Source organism: Eublepharis macularius, chromosome 7 (assembly GCF_028583425.1).
Source record: "Eublepharis macularius isolate TG4126 chromosome 7, MPM_Emac_v1.0, whole genome shotgun sequence".
NCBI lineage: Eukaryota > Metazoa > Chordata > Lepidosauria > Squamata > Eublepharidae > Eublepharis > Eublepharis macularius.
This window is the reverse complement of record NC_072796.1, coordinates 8,699,713-8,719,162: the sequence shown is the minus strand read 5'-3', so window position 1 is coordinate 8,719,162 and position 19,450 is coordinate 8,699,713. Positions and strand designations below refer to the sequence as shown.

Genomic DNA, 19,450 nt, shown 5'->3' with positions numbered 1-19,450 from the left:
TAAATATAAATATAAATATAAATATAACAGCCTTTGAAAGAGGTCCTCTCCTTTCCCTGCAATACCCATTCTGAGGACTTGCCCAGGCTAGGCTGAGAGGTGGATGCAGGACTCGCATGTGCTGCACCAGTCAGCAGTGACCACATGACTCACACAGGCCAACTCAGCCTGGATTTACCCAGGCTGGGCTGGGCTGGAGAGAGGGGCTCAGTAGAGGGCTCCTCCCAGGCCAATGGCCAACCAGGATTTTTCTTGGTGGCCATAATGGTCAATTCACCTTTGAGGAGGGCCCTGACCTGGATAGCCCAGGTGAGCTTGATTTTGTCAGATCTCAGAAGCTAAGCAGGGTTGGCCTTAGTTAGTAATTGGATGGGAGACCTCCAGCGAAGATCAGGGTTGCAGAGGCAGGCAATGGCAAACCACCTCTGTTACTCTCTTGCCTTGAAAACTCCACCAGGGGTCTCCATAAGTCAGTTTTGACTTGACGGCACTCTCCTCCACCACCACCCCTGAGGGGGAGAAATTTGGATTCCAGGTTGTGTGAGAACACACACACATGGAAAGCTACTGGTTGCAGTGCACTGTGCTGTCTGAAAATGTGGAAAGTAACTCACCAAACAAACATGACTTGCTCAATGAAAACTCTGCTCCTTGCTTGTGACAAGTAAGCAGAATGTGAGCCAAACCAGCAGGCTTTTAAGCATCCCTGGAGACTACAGGCACAGAGCTTGTGGCATACTGATCATGCCTGATGGTTGAAAACATTTTTTATCCTGTACTCACAATCAAGTGGTTCTCAAATGTCACTCATCTCTCAATTACTCAGAGCTTGAAGACTCTCACCAAAAAGAAGTGGACCATCCCTATTTTTAAAAAAATGTGTTTGAGATGGCCTGGGTGAGAGGAAAGTATTGTGACTCATCTGTAATTATTATTTACACACACAAGCAATCCCTTGATGCTATAGTTGATGTGCAATCCAGCCCTGGTACAATAAAATGATGCTACTGTAGAACCAGCATTTTTCCCTTGCTGGATTATCTTTTCAGTCACCTTTCCCTTCTCTTTTGTGTTGAAACATCTCTAAAATCGTTTGAAGTCATCATACACGGACTCGCTGGAGGTGTGATGTGAAGCCCATAGTGTTTAAATTGCCCTGTTCACCTTACCAGTTGAGGGTCAGCCATTTAGAAGTCATTGCCTTTGTGTGGTGTTGTGCTGTGGGCAAACCAAGGAGTCCATGAGAATTAACTAAGGGACCACAAGCACCATATCACCGTCATTCCCACAACCTGTAATGTGATGATAATCTTACTAACCTGGTGTGAGAATGACTAAGATAACATCTGGGCCATAAAAATGAGAAGCACAAATACTGGATGGGGGATACACTTCTGGGCAGTAGTATATGTGAAAGGGATCTTGGGGTAAGAGTGGACTGTAAACTGAATATGAGCAGTCAGTGTGATGCGGTGGCAAAAAAGGCTAATTCAATCCTGGGTTGTATCAAAGGGGCCATAGCATCGAAATCGCAGGAGATCATAGACCCTCTCTATACTGCCTTGGTCAGGCCACACCTGGAGTATTGTGTGCAGTTCTGGAGGACTCACTTCAAAAAGGATGTGGACAAAATCGAGAGGGTGCAGAGGAGAGCGACGAGGATGATCAGGGGTCTGGAGACTGAGCCCTACGAGGAAAGGCTGAGGGCCTTGGGAATGTTTAGTTTGGAGAAGAGGAGGTTGAGGGGGGATTGCTCTCTTTAAATATTTGAAAGGCTGTCATTTGGAGGAGGGCAAAGAGCTGTTCCAGTTGGTAGCAGAGGGTAGGACGTGAAGCAATGGGCTAAAACTACATGCACAAAGGTACCGACTGGATATTAGGAAAAGCTTTTTCATGGTCAGAGTAGTTCAAAAGTGGAATCAGCTGCCTAGGTGGTGAGCTCCCCTTCACTGGCAGTTTTCAAGAAGAAGCTGGATGAATACTTGTCAGAGATGCTTTAGGCTGATCCTGCACTGGGCAGGGGGTTGGACTAGATGGTCTGTATGGCCCCTTCCAACTCTATGATTCTATGAAGATGTGAACACCCACAAAGTACCCTGCAGATGCTATATATTAAAAATATCCCATTCTCAGACAGCCACATGACTTGACCACTCTTTCCACGCATATTAATTCAATAATGAGAATCTCACGTGGGAATGGCATGTGGTTGGCCTTGTACCATACTGCTAAGTGTACACTGCAGCAAACTTTCTTTGGTCAAGCCACCCAAGTGACTGCTAGGAGAAGACACAAATGCACACTTCCAGCATAGCAGAAGCATGAGAAATGGCCGGTATCTCATCCTGGGTCTGCACTTTCATCAACCAGGTCCAAGTCAAGCCGAGGACCAACCAGGATTGCTCAGAAGTGGGTGGATGTGTATCTTGCTTGGTGATGGTGGTGATGGAGGGTGTGTTCAAGTCAAAGCCGATTTATGGCGACCCTTGCTGGACTTTTCAAGGCAGAGGTGGTTTGCCATTGCCTGCCTCTGCAGAGCAACCCTGGTCTTTGTTGGAGGTCTCCCATCCAATTACTAACAAAAGCCAACCCTGCTTAACCTCCAAGGTCTGATGGATCAGGCTTGCTCAGAGGAACAAAATACCTCGAATGGCCCAGCATCCTTCCCCTTTCTTAACATGGTGCTATTGATAGATATTCAAACCTGGCAAGTGGGTGGTTTGAGAGCATAGACTGCGGTTCCCCCTTCATTTGTGCTCCTCATAGAATTAATTGATGTGGATTAACTTTTAAAATGTAATAAAGCTGGAGTTTAAAGAATAAAGTGTTGCTGAAACAATTACTTCTTCATCACATGAAGCTGTGTGTGTGTGTTATGTGCTGTCAAGTTGCCTCTGACCTATGGCGACCCTATGAATGAAAGACCTCCAAAACATTCTATCATTAACAGACTTGCTCAGATCCTGCAAACTGGAGGATGTGGCTTCTTTTATTGAGTCAAGCCATCTTGTTTTAGATCTTCCTCTTTTCCTACTGCTTTTTCTACTTCTCCTAGCATTATTTCTACTTCTCCTAGCATTATTGACTTTTCCAAAGAACCAAACTACCAAAGTACGATAGCCTCAGTTTTGTCATTTTAGCTTCCAGGGAGAATTCCAGCTTGATTTGATCTAGTACCCACTTATTTGTCTTTTTGGCTGTCCATGGTATCTGCAAAACTCTCCTCCAGCACCACATTTCAAATGACTCCATTCTCTTCCTGTCAGTTTTCTTCAGTGTCCCACTTTCACTTCTGTACATAGTAATGGAGAATACCATAGATGGGATTATCTTGATCTTGGTTCCCAGAGAGACATCTTTATCTTTAAGGATCTTCTCTAGCTCCCTCACAGCTGCTCTTCCCAGTCACAATCTTCTTCTGATTTCTTCATTGCAGTCTCCCTGTTGGTTGATGATTGAGCCAAGGAATAGAAAATCTTGGACAATTTCAGTTTCCTCATTGTCAGCTTTGAAACTGTGTAACTTCTCAGTAGTCATTACTTTTGTCTTCTTGATACTCAGACGAAGCTTCATTATACTGAATCAGACCATTGATCTTGTCCAGCAGGGTCAGACTAGCAGGTGTCTCTCCAGGGTCTCAGGCTGAGGTCTTCACTTCACTTACTGCTTGATCCTGGAGAAGCCAGGATGGATCCTGGGACTTTCTGCATGCCAAGCAGATGCCCCCTCCCCAAATTCATCAAATCTTGAAAGAAGGAAAAACGATTCTGAAGCCCAACTCTCACGATGCAAATTCAGGATTTTAAAACCTTTGAACCAGAATCCTTTCCCTCCCCCGCCCCCCCCACTACTTTTCCTATTAGTTCATTGAAAATTCTTAGCAAATAAAACCAGAAACAGTGACTCTCAAGAAGGCAAACTCAAAATGTTACCCAACCGTAATTTTTTAGACACATTTGCTGGTTGATTTAAAGGGAAATATACATATTATATGCTCATATATTCAAACACTTCTTGGGCATGACCAGCCATAGGTAAGCATTTTTAGGCTGTAATCAGAACAAGACTTCTCTGAGTAGAGGGGTATAGGACTTCTCCCCGAATTCCCATTCGTTTCTATGGGGCAAATTTAAGCCTCTCCCATCTGGGAAGCGAACTAGATTTTAACCTTGGCTAGAACTTCAAACTTGGGTTTTAGACTAAAGTTTGGCGATCCGACCATTCCGTCTCCGGCTGCTTCCCTCAGCCCCCTGCCCGCACCCCTACCTCGCCAACACTCCACTTCCAAGATAACTATCAAATATTGACTCCTCACACCGAGTCCTTTCGAAGTTTCCGGAACGAATCTCGCATATGCTTTCCCCACCCCAGGCCAAGGCGCATCCCCTGACGGCCTGGCGTTGGCCAGCAGTCAAGATCTGATTCTTCTCTGCGGAGACCGCTGTGGGATCGAGTCGTTTTTCGTTCTGCAATCCGAATCCGGCCCCTGCCTCTGGCCAGATCGACGTTGAGACGCGGAGTGCCCAACCAGGCGGCTGTGCCCGTTTTTAACCTCCAGTAAAGTCTTAATTCCCGCGAGGAATTGGGAAGGACAGAAGCGACCCAACAGGCGGCGGGAGAGTTCGCAGCGGCAGTTCAAGGCGCTTCGGGTAGCTGCAGCTCTGGCCGTGCGCCCGCCCGGGTTGTCTCTCTCCTCCTCCAGCGTCTTCTGCCGCTCCGGACTGCGGCGATTCAAGGAAGGAATCCGTTTCTTTCCTGTCGCAGCCTCTGAGTGGCTGGAGTGGGAAGGGCAAGAAACGAATGGCTTCAGATTCGGAAGAAGCAGAGTTTGGAATGTTATCGACGTTGAGGGAGAAGAAGAGAGACTCGGGCAGGAAAGCCCATCGCTGTCGCTCGAGCTCATCCCCGAGGCCTACGGACTGCACCCTCCCTCTCGGCCTGAAGTAAAGCCCCGTTTCGGTAAGACTGAAGACCGGGTGGCCGCTCCTCCGAGGATGCCAACGCGATTCGAGCGAGGAATAATTAGGAACCATAGACTTCACCACTGTGTTGCCTTACGTACTACCTTTAAATATGTGCTCCTATGTGCTACCTGTGCTTCATGTTGTCTAACGTCAGTCCTAGAATTGCTTGTGCTCTGTTTCAGCATTTCTTCAACTCTGTATCGGATTCTTGCTATTGCTCTGTCTTTGTAAACTTGTATTTATTAACCCTGTTGGCATTGTTTATGGAAAAGTCCTTGTACTAATCTCACACTGTGTAACCCGCCTTGAGTCTCGGTGAGAAAGGCGGACTGTAAGTGACATAAATGAAATGAAGTAGATAAATAATAAAATAGCCACTCAAATGAAGATGAGTTCTCCTTGGGGAGTCCAAGGCTGCCATCTGGTCCACCGCTCCGTTTCTAAGAGCAGCCAATCAAAGTTCCTAAGGAGGCCGTGAAGAACCATGGTTTTGTAGCTTGACCGCAGTAACTGGTTTTCAGAGAGCTACTGCCTCTGTACAGCGAGGCTCCACTGAGCGTTCACGGGGCTCATCGCCGCTCAGAGACCTCTACTCCATTCATCTTTCTTGTAAGTCTCCTACGCCAATAGTTATTGTTACCCCTTCCATACCTTGGGAAACGTAAATGCCTAAAACCGACAGCATCCTCTGCGGAAGTTCTTTCCGTTGCCAATACGAATTCTAGCTTGGAAAAAAGGCAAGGGGGGGCTCTCTACTCTTTCCAAATCTCTTCTTGATGTTATACACCGCTGCTGAATCTCCACCGCGACCCATCTTTGTTTTCAACGTAAAAGCCTATTCATCCACCCTCAAAAACGTGCTTTCCTTTCCTATAGGGAAGATATCCCTACCCATTAAACATTGACTTGCCCTTTTCTATACTGTTTCCAACTTGTGGATAAACACCATAAATGTATATCGCGGCATCGTGATATTTGTTGTTTTTATTTTCAGCCCCTTTTCCTGAGTTTGCCTCTCCCAACACACACACACGTACACGCAGAGAGAGGGCGGATGTTCCGAAGTCCCAAGTCCTCTTTCCTGGGCGCTGGATAGCAGGTTTCGAGCACATCCGCGTCTGTCTGTGCACACGTGTGAATGGGTAGATAATCGCCAGAAAAGCAATAACCGAGCCTCCAATGGTTGTGAAGTGTGATGTACGTGATTTGAAATCTTGGCTTTTGGGTTTGAAGAGGCGTGGTCTGGTCCCTGCTCGCCCACTGTGGCAGGAGGTCGACTCAATCACTTGACATGCTTGTACTGAGATCAGTGGATTAAGTTTTAGGAAGGATGCGGAGGAACCTGGTTGGAATTTCGGATTAATGACCTCGAAGTACATGGGCGAGAGTGTGGGTGGGTGGTCGAGTCCTTCGGTTCCTGAGAGGTAACCAAGGAAGAATAGTAAAGAGTCCAGCAGCACCTTTAAGACTAACCAACTTCATTGTAGCATAAGTTTATTGTAGCATAGCTCTCTTCGTCAGATGCATCATCAGATGAAGAGAGCTGTGCCTCTTGAAAGCTTATGCTACAATAAAGTTGGTTAGTCTTAAAGATGCTACTGGACTCTTTACTATTTTGCAACTACAGACTAACACGGCTAACTCCTCTGGATCGATGACCAGGAAGAATAAAACGCTTTCTCTAAGCAACCTCGTTCTGCGAGCAGCTCTGGGATGAGCTTCGTTAGAGCCTCTTGGTAAGAGCGGAGCCCAAACCTTGAAGGAAAGGAGCAATGCGGTCTTGGGGGCCGTCTCTTGGCTGCTGCCTTGACCGTCTAGCGACTGCGAGAAAAAGTGGCTCTCCCAGTATGAGCCTGGAGGAACTGAGAGGCTGCCTCCCCCTCCCCCACATCTCCTCTCCCCTCTCCAAAAAAGAGAAAAAGCTGCAGCTGGAACCAGGGCTGGCAAACCAGCCGTAATCTTTTGCAAAGAGCGCTATCAAAGCTTGGATCAGCATATCTAATGTAAACGAGCTTTCACACATAAATAACGTGCCACATCTGGCCCTTGGGGATTTTATAGTGTCTTAGCTACCGAGCGATTTATGGGAAGGTGAGCTTGTTAAAATTAAAAAAAAAAAAGGAGACGGAGAAGGAGACGGAGAAGAAGGGAGGGTGGAGGTTCGGTCGCCGCACTGGATAAACTTGAACCACGATGTGGGGAAGGGAGGGGGAGCGAGTGAGCCTGGGAGTCCCTGCGCTGGCAGGCGATCTCCGGATCCGGCGGGATCTAGTGGAGTAAGTGCAGGAGAAGAAGGGAAGAGGGGGGGGGGTTCCATCTGGCGAGCTAGCGGCAGCTGAGAGAAGCGCCATCCAGGAACGGGCGTGTTTGCGCTTCCAACCAATTTATTACCGATGAACATATGGCCAATATTTTGTCCCACGTCACAGTGCGGGAAGCAAAACAAACAAGATCGAGCCGCTGGAGGGAGGGAGGGGGGAGAGAGAGAGAGAGAAGGAGGCACCCCCCTCCCCCCTCCGCTCGGCTCGGCTCCTCTCTAGCCGGGAGACCATGTGAGAGAGCGCCGACGGAGGCAGCGGCCCGGCTTCTGGGGAGGCTATATAAAGCCCACCAGCCGCAGCCTCCCCTCGCGGGCGCGCACACAGGCAGCAGGCAGGCGTTCCACGCACGCCCGGCCGGAGCTCCTGGCAGCCGCTGGCCTCGGGGACCACCAGCCCTGCCCTGCCCTGCCCTGCCCTGTCTCGACCCCCGGCCACCCTCGCCCACCCGGGAGTGCAGGGGAGCAACGCCAAGCGCACGAGAGGGCGGAGCGCCCCCCTCCACACGCACACACCAGGTGAGAGGCCTTCGGGGCGGGGAGAGCGGGTTCCGCTGGGAGCCAGGCGGCGGAGAGGGGTCTGGGGCCGGCCGCGCGGAGGGGACCAGGGCAAGTTTGCGAGGAGACCCGGGCGCGCGTTCCCGGCGGCTCTTAGAGGCGCGCGAGGAGTTGCCTGTTGGGAGCTCTTAGAGATCTGGAGAAGTTGCTGACAAGGAAGAGCAAAGTTCGAGTCCAGCAGCACCTTCGGGACCAACTAGATTCCCAGAGTAGGAGCCTTGGAGAGCCAGAGCTCCTGAACCCGGATCTTGCTCTTCTACCACAGCCCAGCGCAGCTACCCACCTGAAACTACCGAAATTTCTCCAATCGCCGCGGCTCCCGACACGCGTGTTCCCCGCGCAGGTATAGAGGCTGCCCTCTCGGCCCGACTCAGGTCGCCGCTGGCCCAGCCCGGGTCTTTGCTCCGCCCTCCATCTTTCTGGCCCGAGAGAAGCCCGCAGGCAAGAGAAGGGGCCTGCCGCCGCCGCCCCCCCCCCCGGCCGGCCCCTTGCTGGCTCACCTGGGTAGGTGTCCCATCTGCTCGGCTTCGGAAGGGCAGAGAGGACGAGGGGAGAGAAAGCCCGGCCCGAGGAGGGAGCCGCCGGTTCCCGCCCAACAGCTGCTCTGCAAAGGGCCTGGGAGAGGGACAGGGAAGGGGCCTTGGGGAGCTGCAGCGCCTGCCGGAGCTTCCTCCTTCCCCGCCCACTCTGGCCGGCAGACAGAAGCACACCTTTACCTGCCTGTCCAACGGCAGGCGCGCCCCAGCCGGCCTCTCTGGGCGCTGCTGGCCTGTTCTCTGGAGCCCCCCCAAGAGCTCTGGATCCCTTTCAGTAGACCTTCCTTAGAGCAAGAGGGGGGGGCTGGGACCCTTGCGGGACGTTCTTGCTTCAGTCTCAGGCTTCCACCCCTCCACACACAAAAAAAGCGGAGACACTTCTCGAGGGCGTCAGCAGAGTTCGCCAGAGGCTCACGAATGGTTCCAGCTCTACCGGTTCGACTCCGAGCCGGCCTCCTTCCCCGGTCGAGATTTCAGCTGGGGGGGGGAGGTGCGTTAGAGGCTCTTGCCGCCGGTGTTTCATTCTCGGGCAGTCCTGGCTTTCCTGTATTTGTTTTGTTTCAGCCCCATGAATAAAACTCTTCCTCTCCTCGGGAAAATTTGATTCCAGGCCCCAAATGAATTCCAGAATTTCAACCACCCCAATTGCATGAATTATTAGCGCAGCGCCGGAACATCCCACCCGCCCGCTGCAGCGGTGCCTATCGGAAGTTAAGGCAGAGAAGAAGAGGCACTTTCCGCTTCGGTGTTGGGAAAATAAACGAGAATCTGGTCCATTCCAATTGCCCTTACCCGAACCAGAGGGGCAGCGTTTGCCACCATCACCCCGGGGCTGGAGGCAGCCTGGCCATGTTTTAATCTCTTTGAGGCACGTTTCATTCTTCCAGAGAGAGGCCAACGAATAAAGCTGAAAGATTGGCCGCAGGGAAGGAAGCATTTAGTTTACAAACACAAGGCTCTTAATAGGCTAGGCTGGAACCGCAAAGGTGCCGCCGGCTGGATTTAGCTCAGCGAATCCTGCGCGCCGCGGACTGGCAGCCTCCGAGGTGCGGGATCTCCTGGGGTTTTTTTTCTTATTAATTATGCTGATGATTTTATTTCGGCGTCTTTGCGAAAATCTCATTCCCGTCTATTTATCAAAGTCCTAACACGTGCCCTCTGGCTTCGGCCCAGCCCGCAAAACCCCGATTAGCCTTCAGGGAAAAGGAGGGGGGAACCTCCTGACATCCATTGCCATGCATGTCCTCGGGAGATTCTCGGTAAGAAATGGGGACGGCTTCTTATCAAGGCGAGCGCTGGAGGGGGCGCAAAATTCATAAGCCTCGTCGTAATCAAAAACTCATTTAGATGTCGAGATCCTGGACACGATTTAATTTTTCCCCCTTTGTGAGAATGACAAGGAGCAGGTTGCATTTTCAGGAAGCTGGGGCGAGGGGGGCGGAATTCCTCTCCGGTCGGAAGAGAGAGGAGCAGAGGCCGAGTTTCTGGGCCTTCCTGGCCCGGAAAATCTTCGCTCTTGCGGGTCCTTCACCAGGTAGAAAGGAACAGCCTCCCCCGACTCACGGGCAGCTCTGCCGCCAAGGTTCAGCAGCTACTCGATCTCCTCTGCACCCGAGAATTGGGTGCAGACGACCGAGTCGGTCTCGCCTGGGTTTTCTGAGGTCGTGAGGATCCAGGCACGTTTCCTCTGTGTTTTTGGAGCATCCGGTCTGTATCGAGTAAGGATGCTCATCTTTGGGAAAGCTTGGGGGACTCTGCGTGTATGCCTTCGGGGTGCCTACCCACAAACACCCGTAAGGATCTAAATGGATCTACAACGTAAGGAAACAGCTGGAGCGATATTTCTCCGCAGGGAGGGGGAGATCTCCCACGCCTTGTATCGGCTGGAGACGTTTGACCCGCAGCTCAAACGTATTCCAGCCGGCATGCTCCCTCTCCTGCTGCCAAGACGAGCCCTCCTCTTTATTTATTCCCCCCCCCGGACTTCCAGGCTGCCCCATCCTGCTGGAGAGTGTCAAACACGGCTAGGAAACAGGCCGCCCCTGCAAAAATGCCTTTCCGCCGGCTTCCAACCAATCCTCCCTCTCGGAGGGCCAAAAGGTGTAGTTGCGTTTGTTTGGTTGTCCCTTCGCTCTGGTCAAACAATGCGCTAATCCACTGGAGAGGCTATTATCTGCTAGGGGTGGCGGCGGGGAGAGAGAGCAAGGACCCCCAGAGACGGAAGCCTCCCCAGCACACACACACACACGCAAATCACGCACCAAAAAGAAAACAAAAGCCCATAAGCCGGACAAAGGAGAGCGTTTCCGCGGAATGGAAAGACCTTGGACATTTTGAGGACAGTGCGGGCTGCTGCCCAGGCGCCGGGAAGAAAAAGCCCGGAGGCCGAGAACGCCTCGCCTGCCCGGCGTCAAGGCCAAGGGGGCATTTGGACCCGCTTGCCCGCATCCTTCCCCCCTCAGCCGGGCAGCCACAGCCTCCCTGGGAATTCGGTTTGCCCTGTTGCACACGAGGAGACCGAAGAGCCGGGCCGAGCGCTGCCAATCCCGGGGTAGGGCTTCCCTTAAATCCTGGGGGGCCGAACCCGTTGCAAAGCCTGCCTTCCAGTTCTCCGGGCTTAACTCCTCGCCTTCAGCCTGGCTTCCCTAATGGAGGGCTCCTCGCCGGCTGGCCCAGCCCGGCGAGCAGCTCCTTTCGCTCCGGCCTCTCGTGAGAAGTGCGCCGGCAATTTACATGAGTGTGGCTGTAAGAGGGTCTCTTTCCCGGCTCTTATCTCTGGGAGCCTCTTTTAAAAGGAGGCCGGTGGAAATGAAGACGTTCCAACGCAATGTCTTTTTGAAACTCCCCTTCTCGGGCTCCGAGTCCTGCAGCTAGAAGGGACGTTTGCAGAAAGCAGAGAGGAGAAGCTTCCCTCCCCCTCTGAGTTACCTGCAAGAGTAAACAGGTAAACACTTCCCCGCTCCTAGAGAGGGCTCTTGTGGTTGAAGTGCCAGCACTCACGCTGTGTACACGCCTCTCCTTCCCAGCCTCTTCTGCCGTCCTTCCAATCACCCCCTCCCGTCCTCCAGTTCCAGGGCTCAGGCCCTGCAACTTTTAAGGGGTTGGAGCCTTCCAGGGTTTTGAAACGGAGGGGCTCTCGGGATTCCTGGTAGCTTCGCTTCAGACCTCAGGATGTCCCAAATCCCTGCTGAGGAATAATAATAATAATAATAATAATAATAATAATAATAATAATAATAATAATAATAATATAGTCCGCCTTTCTCGCTGAGACTTCAGGCTGATTACACAGTGTGAGATTAGTACAGTCAGAGGTAGCATTAGCAAGATTCCAATAATAATAATAGGGGTGGTTATTTGAGGTTCTCCTTGGCTAATCAACCAGTAGTTCAATCAAAGGGGCAAATAGTCCACATAGATTGGTGGTATCGACAGCGGTGAGCGAAAGGGCGCCAGGGATGCAAGCCGGGTTAGATCTTCGTTCCTTCTGGATGTGTTTTCAGTCCTCCACCCTCCCTTCCAAGGCTCAGAGTTCTTTTGAAGTCGCGCCTAAGCGTGAAGCCCAGCATTTGAGGAAATAATCTGGAAAACTGTTTCAGATTTCTGTAACTTTAGTTCCTTGCTTATTTGGCGTCTCGTCGATTTGTACTGCCTGATCTGCCCTGAGGCTCAGGGAGAAAGGCGGACTATAAATATAGTAAATAAATATCCTGGGAAGTTCCACTTTAAAGTTCTCTGGTCTAGTTTCCTTCCCCCTCCCCAACTTCCTTCTCCCTACCTCCAGCCAACAGCTTCCCAAGGCACTTTGTGGGTCACATCAACCCAGGAAAAGTCCAAAAGGAGGATAAAAATGACCGCTAATAATGCGCTGCCGTGGTCTACGGAGGAGGGGAAGAAAAAGTCAAACTCTCGTTTTAAATCGAAAACGGCATTTGGAGGAAGAGGACAAGTCTTTCCTCCCCCTTTCCAAAAGAAAGAAAGAAAGAAAGAAAGAAAGAAAGAAAGAAAGAAAGAAAGAAAGAAAGAAAGAAAGAAAGAAAGAAAGAAAGAAGCAAGCAAGCAAGCAAGCAAGCAAGCAAGCAAGCAAGCAAGCAAGCAAGCAAGCAAGCCCGTGGCGTCCTCAAGATAAACCCAACTGGAGTTAGGACCTTACCTGAGCCTCTGCGGCCCTGGAAATTAATTTTTAAACCATTCTGGGACCTCCGAAGAGGAAATTCCCGGCGCCTGTCTGCTAGGGCCTGGGGTGGCCTTCCCTCCTCAGGGGACTTGCGTCTTTCCCACGGCTACCTTCGGCCACCCTGGCTTTTTTGGAACAGGCCTTTTGCCCGTCTCGCCCTACCCAGGGTAGGCGGACAGAGGCCGAACCTGCGCCTGGAGGAAACCCCCCTCCATGCCAGACGTAACATTTCTTCTCCCCCCTCCCTATCAGACAGAAGGTCCACCAAAGCCAGAGAGGAGGTGCCAGCCCTTCGTCTTCCCTTCCTACCCTACAGTGAAGCTAAGGAGATGCCCATTGCGCTTGGAAGCTGGCCAGATGTTCACCCCAACGAAGGAAAGGGACGGAGGGGCAGGCCATGAGAAGCTGGGGGGCTGATTTGGGGCCAGGGGCGCCCCGAGGAAAGGGCTGTGCGGTTCCCCTGCCGCAGTGGGAACTGGGTGTCTAAGGCAAGCTGCCTCCGGCCCGATCCAGGGAGGGGCCAGCGGAGAGCCGAATTCTGACTTCTCGCAGCTCTTTTGTGCACAAAGGAGAATGGCCGGCCCCAGTCCAGCTGTGCGGCCGGGCCGGGGTGCGCGCGCTTCTCAATGGCCCATTGTCCCGCCCCCCCTCCCCGCTCGAAGGGCGGCTGATTAATGTCCTCGAGGAGTCCTGATTTTCCCTTAGGAAAATATTTGCTTATCAGTGGCCGGAGGGAGCGAATCTGCCCGGGCCGTCACATGGGGAGCGTGTGCCCCAGCGTCCCCGCCCCTCCCCGCCAGGAGTCCCTCCTGCCGGCAGCTCAACAAGTGAGACTCCGGGCTGGCTTGCCGGGGCTTCCAGACCACCATTGTTCTGCTGCGGAAAGGGCGTTCAGGTGGACCCGCACCACCACCGCCCCCAGGACCTTTTCCAAGCCACGGGACGGGGCCAGCACCAGCGAGGCTTCCTCTTGCAGCCCCGTCTCCCCTCCTCATCTCAACCCGACCCCCCTGGTTTTAAAGAGAAGAACTCAAAGAAACGGGGATTTTATCTTTCCTGAAGACAGAATTGGGAGTGCTGTTTGTATTGGTCCTGTCTGCAGCATCTCCTTGAAGTCTTGTTCTTTAACTGCCTTGGACTGGATCCAGAAAGAAGGAAGGTTTCCCCCCACCCCCACAAATACATTGCTGTGCTGAAGAACAATCAGTGCTGGCTAGATGGGTTTTCTGCCCTCAATGTTTGCCACCTTATAAGGAGAGCATTGTCTGAGGCTAAACTCGTTTCTTTTATAACCGGAGTCTCTCTCCCTCTCCTACACTTTATTATAGTCACATATGAGATTAACTGGAATAATTCTGGCCAGGCTGCAGAATTCCGATTCCCCCCCCCCCCCGATTTTTGTTATTGTGGTTTTACTTTCTTTTTTATCTCCTTTCCCCTCTGCAACGCACGCAATGAAAACGATGCCTGTCGACTGAAAACTCGGAGCCGCATTTGAAGCAATCCTTCTCTCCTCCCCAAATGTGAAGTTTAAAAAAAAATCCAGTGAATAGAAGAGAGGAGCTAGGGAGCATGCACATGAAGGGGTTTTCCTTAATATTGTGGCAAGATTCCGAAATGAATGAAGAGATAGTCCATTGAAAGGCGTTGAATGCCATGACAACTCGGAACAACCTCCGATTTATTCCAAACAGTTAGAACCCATTGAAAGAGGGCGTCAATCACGTATTATTTCGCCAGTGAAATAAATGCAAAACCCGCCCTAGAACAAAACCTTCCAACAGAGGCCGGACATTTGTCTACATTTCGCCCATTGTCCGCAGCTTAGCAATCGGTTTGTGTTTGTGTTTGCCCCGGTCCGACCACCCAGGAAGCGCCGAGGGGCTTGCTTTAAAAAAAAAACGGGAGGGGGAGCAAAGCCCCCCAGGCATTGTTATCCGGCGCACAGGCGAGATGGGAGGCGAGCGGGTGGGGGTGGGGCCGGCGGAATAAACCGATCAACAATCATTAATCGGGTTGCTGCCTCCTCTGCCCCCTCCAACTCCACCCCCCCCGTCCCGATTGCCCATCCCGGGCAAGGCTGAGAAAGTCAAAGGGCCGCACCGGCTCACTCGCCTCCCAAAGTGTTGGGGAGATTTGGGGAAGAGGGAGGCGGTCCCGCGTGACTTCCCCTTTGAAAAGCCCCCTCCCTTCGCCCCCCCATCCAAGCTGGCTTTGAAGGCCCCTTCCTGCGAGCCCCCGCATGCCCTGCATGTTGCGGTCAGCGTCAGTTCCATGACCATCAGCGTCTCTGTCTGTCTGTCTGTCTGTCTGTCTCAGCGCCAGGCAGCCCCCCCTCGCAACCTCACCCAGAGTCCCTCCTAGAAACAATGGGGCTGTATTCCGCCTCTGACCCTGGAACTGTCAGCGAGTTCACTTTAGAAAGGCCGGGGGGCAGAGATAGGGCCCTGATGAAGGGGTACCAGCCACCCACCTCTGGGGATCACAACTGGGGGGGGGGCGGTAGAGGGAAAGAGAAGGGGGAAGAGGGGCAGCAATAAACCACCAAATCTGTTCCACGTGCTGGGAAATTCTCCCTTCCAAGAGAATTAACCTCCTTTCAGCCTTCTTGTTCTTGTTTAGTAATGTCTGAACCTGCAGCAGACAGCAATTTCGGATATAAGCTTTGAGGGGGCTACTTTAGGAGACTGTAACGGGTTGGGGTTTTTTATAGAGGGGAATCCCCTAAAAGCGAGCAGTCTGGGTTTGCTCTTTTATCTTAAAGCAGCGTTTGGAAAAAGTAAAAGAAAAAGAGAAAGAAAGGGAAGAAAAAAGACTCGCCAAGCTCCGGCCTCCCCAGTCTTAAGTGCACGCCCTATTAAACGAAGAAGTAATCTCTCTGGAGGCAGAAGAGCGAAATAAATTAGTCGTGTGCAAATAAACGCTACCCCCAAATCGTTCGGCTCTATCTCGGCGCTGAAGGAGAGCTCTTTTATGGGCAGTTTAGCTGATTTCGGAGCAAACGGGAATCAATTACTCGGTGTTTAATTTCGAAGCCTTCTCCTTAAGCCTCAACCAAAATATTGACCTTGGAGGTTTACATAGGTTGGGCTCCTGCCATACGAACAACATCTTGTTTAGGTAACAACCCACCATTTGAATAGATTTCCCCTCCCCTTCCTTCTTTCCAAAAGTGGCAGCAAAACTGTCAATTTCCTAGCTTGCTTCCCCACCAGCCCCCCAATCTTCCCCCCCGAGGGCAGCTTAGGGGCCAGAGGAGCAAGAGGACGCCCCAGAGGCCGGACATGCTCCGGGTTTGGACTCCATCGGTTCCGACCCGTCCTTTCCAGGCTGCGGGCTCTCTATTGCCTCCAAGCGCCTTTGTATGTAAATACGGCGTCGAAAAAGGCCCTCCCTACCCCGGTAATTAATTGCCACGTTCCGGCTCTCCTCCTCGTGCGTTCTGGCACCAATGGGGGAGGCGCGCGGCGCCCCCCCCAAGCCCCGCAATTTCACATCTGCAAACACTGTCTTCATCCACTTGACTTCCAAGACCCGCCCACACGTGGCCAACCTTTCGTGTGTTTAATGTATTTCTCCCCCCCCCCTCTCCCTCCTCCAGGCAGGTTCATCCGCGGAGACCAACCTTATATGTAGCGCCCGGCTCAGCCATGGCTCGTTTTTTCCACCGAGGCACCGCCGGTGCGCTGGGCTGGAAGCGGACCGTCGAGTGAGCGCCCGTCGGCGTTTCCCCGGGAGTTACAAAGTCCAGCCGAGGAGCCCCCGCCAGCCTCCCATGCCGACCGACCGCCGCTGACTCTCGTCCTCCCTCTCCACCTTCCTCCTCTCCCTTCCTTCTTTTCTCCCACCCCCCTTCTCCCCCCACTGGCGGTGCATGTTCGGCGACCCCCGAGGGCTGGCAAGCGGTCCTTCCAAGCTCTGCCTGCTGCCGGGCCTGGAGGGGAAAATGTCTCTGACCAACACAAAGACCGGCTTTTCCGTCAAGGACATCTTGGACTTGCCTGACACCAATGACGAGGACGGGTCGGTCGTGGAAGGGGGGGACGAAGAGACCGAGGGCTCCGAGCCCCCCAGGAAGGCCGGCGTGTTGGGGACGAGCCCGCTGGACGCGGTTCCAAGCCTGCCCCTGAAAACCCCTTTTTATGACAGTGCCGATAATCCCTACACGCGCTGGCTCGCCACCACCGAGAGCATCCAGTATTCTTGTAAGTACCCAAGTTATCCCGGGGTGGGCTGGGGCTGGGGGTGGGGGTTTTATTGTGCGCCCGCCCGCTTCACCCTCGGGAGCCCGGATGGCCCCGCTTTGCTTCCAGAGCCCCCCGCCCCTGGTTGTTCCCGTTTCGCTGTCGTCCTGTTCGTTTTCTTTGGAAACAACAAACCAGAAAGGCAAAGACCGCTTGGGAACCTTATCGTGGCTTCGAAAGGAAAGAGAAAATTAAAAACCCAGACGTAAAACGTTTGAGAATCTAACCTCTAAAATCGCTCCCCTGCCCCCCCTTTTCCCCCTTCCCCCTTTTCCCCTTCCCTAACAAACAGAGCAGGCTTTGTGGGGAAATTTTGGATGGCCCTCCGAGAGCCTTTTTGTCAACCGTCCCATTGGCAGCGCCTGGATCAAAGAAGGGCTTGTTGCGTGGATCCTTTAAAAATCTATCCACGTAGCCCCGAAAGAAGAAATTCGTTTTCGAAGTCTAACTGCTGGAAAGAGGGGGGGGGGGCGGCAGAGGTGGGCCGGGAAGCTCTCCTGCGCAAGACCCGCTTGCAATGTTTGGGGGCTGCGCAAGGGCACCCCGGCAGCGCCAGATCTTAAGGGTTCTGCCTTGAGATCCTGCGATGGCACCGGGGAAAGGATTCCTTGCTCTTTATTAAAGTTGTCGGCTCGGCTGCAGCTGCCTTGGGCCTGCGTGCTTGTTCCTGCTTCTAAATGTCATTTTAAGCGCACGGAGAGCGGCAGAGAAAGGGAAAGGCCAGAGAACGAGGGAGGGAGAGAAGAAGAGCTGGTGTGGCCGTGCCTTGTGCGCACATCCAGGCCCAGAAGCGGTGCCGGCCCAGAGGCGTCTCGTCTCTGTTTGCTTGGCTTGTAGCCAAATAAGCCACCAGTTCCTGGGGGTGGGGGCATTCCTTCCTAAGGGGAATTCTGTGCCGGGGTGCGCAAAAGGCCTGGCTGGGCTGGGTGGCCAAGGCAGGCGGGCAGGGGCGAAGAAGGAACGGAGGTCTGCCGCGGATCTTCTGGCACAAGCGCGCTTGCCCGGCCCCCGCTTGCCTCTGACGCGCTCCTCTTTGTGGCTTCCCTCCCAGTGCACGGCTTGGCCTCCGGCAACGCGCAGCAGGACGCGGCGTCCAAATCGCCGGAGCCCTCGGCGGACGAGTCTCCGGACAACGAGAAGGAGGCGCCCGGTGGCGGCGAGTCGGGCAAGAAGCGCAAGCGGCGGGTGCTCTTCTCCAAGGCGCAGACTTACGAGCTGGAGCGGCGCTTCCGGCAGCAGCGCTACCTCTCGGCGCCGGAGCGCGAGCACCTGGCCAGCCTCATCCGCCTCACCCCGACGCAGGTGAAGATCTGGTTCCAGAACCACCGCTACAAGATGAAGCGCGCTCGCGCCGAGAAGGGCATGGAAGTGACTCCGCTGCCGTCGCCGCGCCGGGTGGCCGTGCCGGTCTTGGTCCGGGACGGCAAGCCCTGCCACGCGCTCAAGGCGCAGGACTTGGCGGCCGCTACCTTCCCGGCGGGGCTGCCCTTCTCGGCCTACGGCGCCCAGTCGCTGCAGCACATGCAATACAACGCCCAGTACGGCTCGGCTGGCACCCCCCAGTACCCCTCGGCGCACCATTTGGTACAAGCCCAACAGTGGACTTGGTGAGCCCGCTGGAGCCCAGAGACTCATTTGGGGGGGGGGGGCGAAGGGACCCGACGGGGGGGAGGGGACCCCGGAGTCCAATTCAGCTGAGGGGAGGGGGGTTCTCCGGGGGGGCTCCTTCTTTGGGGAGGGGGGCAGTTTTCATTCTTGAGGAGGTGTTTTGTGCGCCATGTTTACAAAAAAATAATGAAAAAGAAAAACGAGCCGTCGCCAGTGGTCCTGTCTATCTCCAACTGAACGTTTGAAAAAAAAATAATCATGATAATAATAAAACCCGAATGAAAACTTAGGCTCTTGTGGTTTTTGTAAAGGAGGTTTGTGCGCGGCTGAAGCTCAGGTCGGTGGTAGGGAAAGCAAAGGAGCGAAGATGTCCAATGGAGAGCGAACTTGGTTTCTCCTTTTTATATGATCCGGTCGATGTGTGTCAGATATGGTATATGAAACTTTAAATGTTTGTGGTAATGTTGAAAATTCTGAAAACTCTTTGAATTTTTCAAGTATGTGTGTGAGAAAGAGCGTGTGTGACGCTGTCAGCTCAGGTCGGACTTGATTTGTTTGGTTTGCTTCTAACAGGAGCGATTTTCTCAAAATCTACGCAGGCAAATATAGGAGGAATATTGCTGGGAGATTTTTTGAAATCGAACGGGATGTTAATTTTATTTTTTAATCCTACCCAGATTAACAACACCTTTTGTTTGTGATTGTGCTTAACTTAGCATCTCCCCAACCTGGCCTTTAATAGTAATAGCGCATCGGCTTGAGTTTGGACCGAGTGGAAGAAGCCCGGAGGGCGCGGCACCTGCTCGGCATTGCAGGCCAGGGAAACGCGTGTGCTGCCGGGTTTGGGTCGCTGTTTGGCCTGCGAGTCCTCCGAAGGAAACAGCCGCCGGGCCCGTACCTGGCAGCCGAAGTGTCCGATAACTGGTTGTCTTAACAACTCTTGAGGAGGACTGTAAGGACAGGAGCGTTAGCCTCCTGGGGCCCAACCTTTTTCAGATAGCTGAGTATATTCGGGTCCTCTCCATCTGCCCTTCTCTCAAGTAGAC

The 19,450-nt window shown here is 53.0% G+C and overlaps 1 protein-coding gene across 1 annotated transcript; it reads left to right on the top strand.

The window, feature by feature from the left end:
* The first annotated feature begins 16,498 nt into the window (after positions 1-16,498).
* On the top strand, positions 16,499-18,407 carry NKX2-2 (NK2 homeobox 2). Its single transcript, XM_054985739.1, has 2 exons — positions 16,499-16,757; positions 17,848-18,407. The coding sequence occupies exons 1-2, from the start codon at positions 16,499-16,501 to the stop codon at positions 18,405-18,407; spliced, it is 819 nt and encodes a 272-aa protein (XP_054841714.1).
* The last annotated feature ends 1,043 nt before the right edge of the window (positions 18,408-19,450 follow it).